The 12,171-nt window shown below is 37.2% G+C and overlaps 1 protein-coding gene across 3 annotated transcripts in view; it reads left to right on the plus strand.

The window, feature by feature from the left end:
• HSPA12B (heat shock protein family A (Hsp70) member 12B) overlaps nt 1-12,171 on the plus strand; it is an 80,933-nt gene that overhangs the window by 39,793 nt on the left and 28,969 nt on the right. For all 3 annotated transcript variants that reach the window (XM_073611112.1, XM_073611113.1, XM_073611114.1), the window contains 3 exons: nt 5,567-5,753; nt 7,752-7,856; nt 11,731-11,847. In XM_073611112.1, the coding sequence (XP_073467213.1) occupies nt 5,567-5,753; nt 7,752-7,856; nt 11,731-11,847 (409 nt within the window). The remainder of the gene's footprint in view (nt 1-5,566; nt 5,754-7,751; nt 7,857-11,730; nt 11,848-12,171) is intronic.

Consider the following 12,171-nt stretch of genomic DNA (forward strand, 5'->3'; position numbering starts at 1 on the left):
ATGAATTCCCTTCACATTGGTGGTCAGTGGGAAGAATTATCCTTACATTGGTGGTCAGTTGGATGAAGATTGTCCCTTACATTGGTGTTCAGTGCAAGGAAGAATGTCCCTTACATTGGTAGTCAGTAGGAGGAAGAATGTCCCATACATTGGTGGTCAGTAGGAGGAAGAATGTCCCATACATTGGTGGTCAGTGAGAAGAATGCTCCTTACATTGGTGGTCAGTACGAGGAAGAATGTCCCATACATTGGTGGTCAGTGAGAAGAATGCTCCTTACATTGGTGGTCAGTAGGAGGAAGAATGTCCCATACATTGGTGGTCAGTAGGAGGAAGAATGTCCCATACATTGGTAGTCAGTGAAAAGAATGCTCCTTACATTGGTGGTCAGTAGGAGGAAGAATGTCCCATACATTGGTGGTCAGTGAGAAGAATGCTCCTTACATTGGTGGTCAGTAGGAGGAAGAATGTCCCATACGTTGGTGGTCAATGGGAAGAATGCTTCTTACATTGCTGGTCAGTAGGATGGAGAATGCCCTTCATGTTGGTGGTCAATGGGAGAAAGAGAAAGTCCCTTACGTTGGTTGACAGTGTGAGAAAGAATACTCCTCACATTGGTGGTCAGTGGGAGGAAGAATTCTTCTTACATTAGTGGTCAGTGGGACGAAGAATGTTTGTTAGTTTGGGGGTCAGTGGAAGAAAGAATATCCCATACGTTGGTGATCAGTGGGAGGAAGAATGTCCCATACGGTGGTGGTCAGTGGGAAGAATGCTCCCTACATTGGTGGTCAGTGGAATGAAGAATGTCCCATATGTTGGGGGTCAGTGGGAGGAAAAATATCTCCTAAATTGGTGGTCACTGAGAAAAAGAATGCCCCTTACATTGGTGTTCAGTGCAATGAAGAATGTCTCTTACCTAGGTGGTCAGTGGGATGAAGAATTCCCTTCACATTGGTGGTCAGTGGGAAGAATTATCCTTACATTGGTGTTCAGTGCAAGGAAGAATGTCCCTTACATTGGTAGTCAGTAGGAGGAAGAATGTCCCATACGTTGGTGGTCAGTGAGAAAAATGCTCCTTACATTGGTGGTCAGTAGGAGGAAGAATGTCCCATACATTGGTGGTCAGTGGGAAGAATGCTCCTTACATTGGTGGTCAGTGGAATGAAGAATGTCCCATATGTTGGTGGTCAGATGGATGAAGAATGTCCCTTACATTGGTGGTCAATGGGAAGAATTCCCCTTACATTGGTGATCAATGGGGCAAGGAAAAAAATGCCCTCTTTAACTGGACATAATGGGGGGTAAAGAGTCCTCTTACATTGGTGGTCAGTTGGGGGAAGAGTGCCCCTTAATATGCTGGTCACTGTGGGGGGATGCTCCCTTACATTGGTGGTCAGTGGGAGGAAAAACGTCTCCTTACATTGTTGACCGTTAGCAGAAATAATACCCAGAGCATGGTTTACTTGAAATCTCTAGCAAGTTTGGATGGACCTAGTATGTGCAGATTAATAATAGGAGGCTTATGTCATTGCAAATCGTCACCTTATTTCGCCTAATACATTTCTTTTCTAGGATCAATACTGCCATCTACTGGTCATACTGCAGTATGACTTTGTTTGAGGTGTTTCAGAAAAAAAAAATGGCATTGTGGCCACTAGATGGAGCTGATGATCTTAGGAAATCAGGAAAATTATGGTGAAAATTCATAATGAATGACACATTCGCGTAGCAATTTTTTTTTTTTGGTAATAAATTGACCCCAAGTGAATATTGGTTTGTATTGAAAGGGGAAAAGGCCCCCCCAAAAAAATGCATCCCCTCTCAAAACACCGGCCGGTGTTGCTGGACTGTTCCAGGCTTAGCGGAGGCAGAGAAGAATTGCTGGAAACAAAATATTATTCATTCTCCATCTGCTTTCCAAGCCCGTGCACAGTCTGGAGTGGAGTCCTCCAGGTTGAGGAGTCTGGTAGCAGCCTGGGGAATGTTGGAATTTGAGCTGGCCATATCTCCATCCTCTCCATCACTCCACAGGATGCTTTTTTTTTTTGGAAGTCCTGACAGCGCCCAGCGGCGGCGGGGAGCCACGCTAATCATGTGTGTGTGTGGAATGGGGACCCCCTTCCTGTGTGGATTGGGTTACCAGCCATTCGTAGATCTTATCCAGCCAGGCCTGTGGTTAGCTGTAGGCCCGTCCTTCTTCTTCTAGTAGATGGAGTCTGGGAGGACGGCCATGGAACAGATACACGAAACATGTTCCCTGGTTCACATCAGCCACTCCGATTTACACAGATTCCATCATCATCCAGACAGGTTTAATTAGAACCATGGAGGAGAGGGATGATATCACATCTCACGTCGGAAGTCATGACTGGAACCCATCAGTGAGGAGGTCTGGGAAGGATCTCGTGTGTCCAAGTCATGGAGGAGCTGGTTGGAGTTCTTCACATTCAGCTGGGGGGATGAGGAGGTTCCACCAGGACTCATTCAAATATCAGCACCAGTTCCAGTGACTTATCTTTATATCCATGTGGGCTACCCAGCTCCCCTTTAAGTAGATGTAAACCCTAACCGAATGGTATTACGGGTGCTAACATGTATCCAAAACTAGTCCCAGTTTTTGAATAAAATATTGTTTTCATCTTTTTTTTTCTTTCATTTGTGCATGTTTCTAATCTCCTGCGGGATCTTTGCAGCCACTCCAGAGGTGGCTGCGTGGCGTTATCCAGGGAAAGTTTCCTGGTGGTGACAACAGTAGACAATGTCAGTATTGTTGCGTGCTGAACCCTGTGTGAGAGGTGACAATGCAGGAGCACAACTGGGACACAGGAACGGAGTGTTGTCACCGTCATGGCTGAAACACCAGGGATGATTATTATTATTAATAATAATAATAACATATAATGCTAATAATAAAAAAAATGCTAATAAATAATGGTATTATATTATTATTATTATTAATCATAAAAAATAATGCTAGAATTAATAATAATAATGCATAATAATATGGAATAATAATGCTATTAATAATAATAATAATAATCATAGCAACAACAATAAATAATGCTAATAATAAAATAATAAATAACTATAATAAATAATGCTATTAGTAGTAGTACTAGTATTTCATATTATTTTTGTTATTATTATTATTATTATTATTATTATTATTAATAGCATTATCAGCATTACTTATTATTATCATTATTTTTTGTAATAAAATCAGTATTTTTTATAATAATCGTTAATTAAAAAAAATGCAAAAAAAGCTAATAAATAATGGTATCATAATATTATTATTATTATTATTTATAAAAAATACTGTTAATACTAATAATAATGCATAATAATATGAAATAATAATAATCCATATTATTATGATTATTAATAATAATAATAATAATAATAATAACATATAATGCTAATAATAAAATATAATACTAATAAATAATGGTATTATATTATTATTATTCATAAAAAATAATGCTAGAAATAATAATAATAATGCATATTAATATGAAATAATAACAATAATATTAATAATAATAATGGTAATAATGATGCTAATAAAAATAGCAATAACAATAAATAATGCTAATAATAAAATAATAAATAACAATAATAAATAATGCTATTAGTAGTTGTACTAATATTTCATATTATTATTATTAGCATTATCAGCATTATTTATTATTATGATTATTTTTTATCATTATCATTATTAATATCATGATAATAATAATAATCATTAATAAAAAAAATAATGTGAAAAAAAGCTAATAAATAATGGTATCATAATATTATTATTATTCATAAAAAATAATGCTAATATTAATAATAATAATGCATAATAATATGAAATAATAATAATAGCAATAATAATAATAATGCATATTATTATGCATTATTATTAGTATTAGCGTTATCTTTTATGAATAATAATAATATTATAATACCATTATTTATTTGCGTTTTTTCGCATTATTTTTTTATTATTAGCGATAATGATTATTATTATGATAATAATGATGATAATAATAAAAAAATAATGATAATAAATAATGCTGATAATGCTAATAATAATAATAATAATAACATGAAATACTAGTACTACTACTACTAATAGCATTATTTATTATCGTTATTTATTATTTTATTAGCATTATATATTGTTGTTGCTATTATTAGCATCATTAATATTATTATTATTATTATTTCATATGCATTATTATTATTATTATTATTATTATTATTATTATTACCAGCATTATTTTTTATGAATAATAATAATAATAGTATAATAACACTATTTATTAGCATAATTTTTTATTATTGGCATTATAAATTATTATTATTATTATTATTATTATTACTAATAATAATAATAATAACAGCAACAATACATAATGCTAATAGTAGTAGTACTAGTATTTCATATTATTATTATTATTATTAATGGAATTATCAGCATTACTTAATATTATCATTATTTTTTTATTATTATCATTATTATTATCATAATAATCGTTAATAAAAATAATGTGAAAAAGAGAATAAATAATGGTATCATAATATTATTTTTATTCATAATAAAATAATACTAATACTAATAATAATGCATAATAATATGAAATAATAATAATATTTCATTTATGCATTATTATTAGTATTAGCGTTACTTTTATGAATAATATTAATATTATAATACCATTATTTATTAGCTTTTTTTCACATTATTATTATTAGCATCATTACTATTATTTATATTTTTATTATTTCATATTATTTTGCATTATTAATAGTATTATTATTAGCATTATTTTTTTATGAATAATAATAATAATATAATAACATTTATTAGCATCATTTTTATTATTAGCATTATAAATTATTATTATTATTATTATTATTATTTTTATTATTATTACTACTACTACTACTAATAATAATAATAATAACAGCAACAATAAATAATGCTAATAGTAAAATAATAAATAAAGATAATAAATAAAGCTATTATTATTAGTAGTAGTTGTAGTAGTAGCGGTAGTAGTATTTCATATTTTCATTATTATTACCACTATTAGCATTATTTATTATTATAATAATTTTTTATTATGATATTATTATTATTATTATTATCAATAATAATAATAATAATAAAAATAATGTGAATAAAGCTAATAACAATAATATTGCATATTAATAACAATATGAAATACTACTGCGTCCCGCGATTCGTCGAGCGAAAATCGTGGAAAGTCTCGCAATTTGCAGCGTTTATGAATCGCGGGCAAAGCGTAATGCCATGGTGTGAATGGAGCCTAAGGGATCCCGTAGTGTAAAATACACCCCAATGTTGGCAATGCCGGGGATCATTAAATATAAAGGGGGTGTGGATATGCTTGTGTTTGGTCAGTTAGAAAAGTGTCTGTCCTTCCCCCAGAAACACAGCGCCATCTCTATTCCTGCCTTTTTCAGGGTTGGTCTTTTCAGAACCTAACATTCTTTGCTCACAGTCGTCTCACAGGCATGGCGGCCTCTGACCAGCCTTGTCTTCTTCTTCTCTAGGAAATGGGAAGGAGGTGACCCCGGGGTCGCCAACCAGAAGACGCCCACCAGCCTGCTCCTGACCCCCGACAAGACCTTCCACAGCTTCGGCTACACGGCCAGAGACTTCTACCATGACCTGGACCCCGAGGAGGCCCGAGACTGGCTCTACTTCGAGAAGTTCAAGATGAAGATCCACAGCACCAGCGTAAGAGCCGACCGGGGGGGTGGGGGGGGGGTTGCAGGAGGGGTGGCTGCCCCGGGCACAATGGTTTATTGAAGGGATTTGGGGCACCCTGTGCCAGTTGCTTCTGTTACAAGGCTGCCAGGGGTAGTGACAGGGGCATCACTGCTAACATTAAGGGTAAGAGGTGGAGGGGGTGCAGTTTGCCAACTTTGCACTGGATGCCTGATAACCTTGTCCCAGAACTCCAGACAGGATCAGAGGGGGGGGGAGTAGACTGACATAAAAGACAAGGACCTGTACTATGTCTGCAGTCTCTGATCATCTCCTGTACTATGTCTGCAGTCTCTGATCATCTCCTGTACTATGTCTGCAGTCTCTGATCATCTCCTGTACTATGTCTGCAGTCTCTGATCATCTCCTGTATTATGTCTGCAGTCTCTGATCATCACCTGTACTATGTCTGCAGTCTCTGATCATCTCCTGTACTATGTCTGCAGTCTCTGATCATCTCCTGTATTATGTCTGCAGTCTCTGATCATCTCCTGTATTATGTCTGCAGTCTCTGATCATCTCCTGTACTATGTCTGCAGTCTCTGATCATCTCCTGTATTATGTCTGTAGTCTCTGATCATCTCCTGTATTATGTCTGCAGTCTCTGATCATCTCCTGTATTATGTCTGCAGTCTCTGATCATCTCCTGTATTATGTCTGCAGTCTCTGATCATCTCCTGTATTATGTCTGCAGTCTCTGATCATCTCCTGTATTATGTCTGTAGTCTCTGATCATCTCCTGTATCATGTCTGCAGTCTCTGATCATCTCCTGTACTATGTCTGCAGTCTCTGATCATCTCCTGTACTATGTCTGCAGTCTCTGATCATCTCCTGTATTATGTCTGCAGTCTCTGATCATCTCCTGTAGTATGTCTGCAGTCTCTGATTATCTCCTGTATTATGTCTGCAGTCTCTGATCATCTCCTGTACTATGTCTGCAGTCTCTGATCATCTCCTGTATTATGTCTGCAGTCTCTGATCATCTCTTGTACTATGTCTGCAATCTCTGACCGTCTCCTGTATTATGTCTGCAGTCTCTGATCATCTCCTGTTCTATGTCTGCAGTCTCTGATCATCTCCTGTAGTATATCTGCAGTCTCTGATCATCTCCTGTACTATGTCTGCAGTCTCTGATCATCTCCTGTAATATATCTGCTGTCTCTGATCATCTCCTGTAGTATGTCTGCAGTCTCTGATCATCTCCTGTAATATATCTGCTGTCTCTGATCATCTCCTGTAGTATGTCTGCAGTCTCTGATCATCTCCTGTATTATGTCTGCAGTCTCTGATCATCTCCTGTATTATGTCTGCAGTCTCTGATCATCTCTTGTAGTATGTCTGCAGTCTCTGATCATCTCCTGTATTATGTCTGCAGTCTCTGATCATCTCCTGTACTATGTCTGCAGTCTCTGATCATCTCCTGTATTATGTCTGCAGTCTCTGATCATCTCTTGTAGTATGTCTGCAGTCTCTGATCATCTCTTGTAGTATGTCTGCAGTCTCTGATCATCTCCTGTATTATGTCTGCAGTCTCTGATCATCTCCTGTACTATGTCTGCAGTCTCTGATCATCTCCTGTACTATGTCTGCAGTCTCTGATCATCTCCTGTACTATGTCTGCAGTCTCTGATCATCTCCTGTAGTATGTCTGCAGTCTCTGATCACCTCCTGTACTATGTCTGCAGTCTCTGATCATCTCCTGTACTATGTCTGCAGTCTCTGATCATCTCCTGTAGTATGTCTGCAGTCTCTGATCATCTCCTGTACTATGTCTGCAGTCTCTGATCATCTAATGTAGTATGTCTGCAGTCTCTGATCATCTCCTGTATTATGTCTGCAGCCTCTGTCACATTTGGGTGACATTTGGGGCCACACCAGAAGCCTCCCATAGTAATAAAGTTGACCAGCACTGTACAGCCGCCCTCTCCTCAGCCTCCTCCTGTAGTAATGCAGATTTCCTCCCGCAGGACCTGAGCATGAAGACGGAGCTGGAAGCTGTGAACGGGCGGAAGGTTCAGGCGCTGGAGGTCTTCGCACACGCCCTGCGATTCTTCAAGGAGCACGCCATAAAGGTGAGGAGGGCGCCATAAAGGTGAGGAGGGCGCCATAAAGGTGAGGAGGGCACCATACACACCCGAGGTGATCGACTTCTGTCCCCCCAACCTCACCATCACTCTCTACTCAGGACTGACACATACATTCCAAACAACCCACTGAGACCATCATCAAAGTCTCTGAAATAAGAACCGTCTGTGCCACCAGAATCTGTACTCTCTGCCAATAGACATGTGTGCTGCCGAAAAAATAATTTTTTTTTTTCTCGTTTTCGTTTCTTTTTTGTGTTTGTTTGTTTTTTTTTTAGTTTTTCGAATCATTCATTATGATCGATATTCATTATTTCGAATAAATTTGAATAAATTCATAAATTCGGATGAATTCGAATTTGTTATGTTCACTAACAGCCAAATTTGAAAAGAAATTCCAATTCCTATAATTTAATAGTTTATAACTTTAAACATATTTAACTTATTATTAATAAATAATAATAATAATATAAATAAAAAATATATAATAATGGTTAATAAACGTAATAATTTAATTATGGTAGAAATTATCTGAATGTTCATTCTTTCAAATTTTTGGATTTTCGTTCTTTTTTTGAATTTTAGTTCTTTCTGATTTTCGAATTTTAGGTTTTCGTTGGATTTTTGTTCTTATGTTCGGATGTTCATCCCTTTCCACATTTTGGATTTTCGTTATTTTACATTTTCGGATTTTCGTTCTTATTTTTGGATTTTTGTTCTTTCCGATTTTTGAATTTTCGGATTTTCGATCTTCTTTTTGGATCTTTGTTCTTATTTTCGGATTTTCGTTAAATTGAATTTTTGGATTTTCGATCTTCTTTTTGGATTTTTGTTCTTATTTTCGGATTTTCGTTCTTTTTTTCGGATTTAGGATTTTCGTTATTTAGAATTTTTCGATTTTCGATCTTCTTTTTGAATTTTTGTTCTTATTTTCGGATTTTCGTTCTTTTTTTCGGATTTTGGATTTTTGAATCCGAATTTGAATTTTCAGATTTTCGTTCTTATTTTTGTATTTTCATTCTTTTTTTTTTCGAATTTCGGATTTTCATTATTTAGAATTTTCGGGTTTTCGATCTTCTTTTTGGATCTTTGTTCTTATTTTCGGATTTTTGTTAAATTGAATTTTCGGATTTTCGTTCTTATTTGTGGATTTTTGTTCTTTCCGATTTTTGAATTTTCGGATTTTCGATCTTCTTTTTGGATCTTTGTTCTTATTTTCGGATTTTCGTTAAATTGAATTTTTGGATTTTCGATCTTCTTTTTGGATTTTTGTTCTTATTTTCGGATTTTCGTTCTTTTTTTCGGATTTAGGATTTTCGTTATTTAGAATTTTTCGATTTTCGATCTTCTTTTTGAATTTTTGTTCTTATTTTCGGATTTTCGTTCTTTTTTTCGGATTTTGGATTTTTGAATCCGAATTTGAATTTTCAGATTTTCGTTCTTATTTTTGTATTTTCATTCTTTTTTTTTTCGAATTTCGGATTTTCATTATTTAGAATTTTCGGGTTTTCGATCTTCTTTTTGGATCTTTGTTCTTATTTTCGGATTTTTGTTAATTTGAATTTTCGGATTTTTGTTCTTTTTTTCGGATTTAGGATTTTCGTTATTTTAAATTTTCGGATTTTCGTTCTTATTTTTGAATTTTTGTCCTTATTTTGGATTTTTGTCCTTTTTTTTTTGGATTTTCGTTCTTATTTTCGGATTTTGGATTTTTGAATCCGAATTTGAATTTTCAGATTTTCGTTCTTATTTTTGTATTTTCGTTCTTTTTTTTTTTTCGAATTTCAGATTTTCATTATTTAGAATTTTCAAATTTTCGTTCTTATTCTTGGATTTTTGTTTTTATTTTAAGATTTTCATCCTTTTTTTTTTTTTCAGATTTTGGATTTTCGTTAATTTGGAATTTTTGGATCTTCATCCTTTTTTTTCTGGATTTTTTGTTCTTTCTGATTTTCGAATTTCTGATTTTCGTTCTTTCGAATTTGGTTCTTTTAGAAAATGTGTTTTCGGAAAAATTCTTTAAACAGTTGGATGTTTCCGAATGAACGAATATGCCGAATTTTGACGAAAAAACTAAACTAATTGCACGTGTCTATTTGCCAATCCATTACACAGCATGACTGTTAAACCTGGCCCCAATCCTTCCCTTCAGGCTCCTCTCCTTGGACTGAAATGGCTTATTCTGATTCTACTGCACACTGTGAGCGTACCACAAGGTGCATTAGAAGCTGCAGCAAGTCAGAGCCGCCTCATTTCCTGGCTGGAGGACATCCAAAATCATCTAGCCCTTTCCGCCCCATCCTGACTGACCCTGGTCTGCCCCCTTTATTAATTGGATATCAATTCTTTCAATCATGACATTTGCATAACTCCTTCCAAGAGCCAGCACAGGACTGCTTGCATCAGGACTGAGGACTCTTGAGAGGAGGAGTTCTGGGGCCCGGTGCTGTGATGTGTTCAGGAAGCTATGTGCAGCAACCTGCTAGCCCCTCCCACCACCCATGATCTGCCTGCATTGCATAGAGAAGCACAGAGACCCAGTTTTAACCACTTCCCCCCCAAAGACGTCATATGACATCTTTGACTTTCAGTGGGAATATCTGAATGATGCGTTTGTTTTCAGCCGGAAATTCTGTGCACCATAAGAACGATCATAGTGGCAGTTCCACAGCTTGATCATTGTTACAGGAGACGGGAGGGGAAGTTCTCCCCCCCCCCCTCCCGCCGCCATCCGGTGCTTCTCCGGGCTCTTCCATGCCATCTGGGGCCCGGAGAAAGAATCGCCCGCCGCCGGATAACGAGCATAGAGATTTCAGGTGACCAGATGGTCACCAGTCATCTCTATGAACGTCGGAGGCCCGGGCGCAACGTTATGACGTCACGTCCGGGCTGCGGATGTAAACAAAGCCGCGATCGTGGCTGGTAAGCATGAGAGCGTGGATTTTTTTTTTTCCGATCTCACGCTTTACAGAGAGAGAAAAATATCACCGCTCTGAAAGAGGAACAAACATTTTCTCCATGATTAAGCACTGACTACAGTGTGAAACGCGTCAGCTTTCCTGCTTTGTGATGCTGTGGCATGTATTTTTATGATTGTACTTAGATAAAGATCGAAGATTACTTTTGAGTGTGGCTGTCCAGGATTTCTCGTTTACCTCTCATGCTTTCCAGCCTGGAGGAGAGATGGGAGGTCTTATTGACCCCTCATCTCTCCATAAAGAGGACCTGTCACGAACGATTCTCTGACTGTCTCCTGTACTAGTGATCAAAAGTGAGCAAAAAAAAAAATTTAATAAATAAATAAATAATTTAACACTCCCCTGTCCTCGGTAGCTCGCGCTCAGAAGCGAAGGCACATGTAAGTCCCGCCCACATATGTAAACGCTGTTTAAACCACACATGCGAGGTATCGCCGCGTGCGTCAGAGCGCGAGCGACAATTCTTGCACTGGACCTCCTCTGTAACTCTAAACTAGTAACCTGTAAAAAAAAAAATTTTAAAGCGCCGCCTATGGAGGTTTTTAAGTACCGAAGTTTGCTGTCATTCCACGAGCGTGCGCAATTATAAAGCGTGACGTGTTGGGTGTCTATTTACTCGGCGTAACATCATCAAAAAATGGGGCTAACTTTAAATTTTGTTATTTTTTTAATTCACGAAACTGTTTTGTTTTTTTCAAAAAAAAAAAAAGGCGTTTGAAAAATTTGTTGCGCAAATACCGCGCGAGATAAAAAGTTGCAAGGAACGCCATTTTATTCCCCAGGGTGTCTGCTAAAAAATTTGTTTGCCCCAGACCAGAGAGATGTGAATTGTCCCTTGTTGTCATTTGGTAAACGCAGATTGTTAACGATTGTCTTTGTCTCAGGAACTGCGGGATCAGTGCCCCTCCCTGGATGAGAAGGAGGCCATCCGATGGGTCATCACCGTCCCCGCCATCTGGAAGCAGCCAGCCAAGCAGTTCATGAGGGAGGCCGCCTACCTGGTAACATTTCACTGCTGAATTCTAAGGGGTGACCCCCCAACCAGACGTGCGCGATTCGCTTCGCTCCCAATTCGTTTTTTTAACGAATTTCGACAAATTTGTTCATTCGGAAATATCCGAATTAACGAAAACCCGTCTAACCGCTTGCCAACCGCCGCACGCCGATGTACGTCCAAACTTTGGCGGCGGATTAGCTAGCTGCTATAACCCCGGTACCCCCGTTTTCGTGCGGCGGTCGGCTTTCAGATAAAAGTGGTCCCTGCGGCGGATTCGAAGCGAGATCACTTTTATCGGAGGGCCCCCCCCTCCCGCCGCGATCCGGTG

Source organism: Aquarana catesbeiana, linkage group LG01 (assembly GCF_042186555.1).
Source record: "Aquarana catesbeiana isolate 2022-GZ linkage group LG01, ASM4218655v1, whole genome shotgun sequence".
Lineage (NCBI taxonomy): Eukaryota > Metazoa > Chordata > Amphibia > Anura > Ranidae > Aquarana > Aquarana catesbeiana.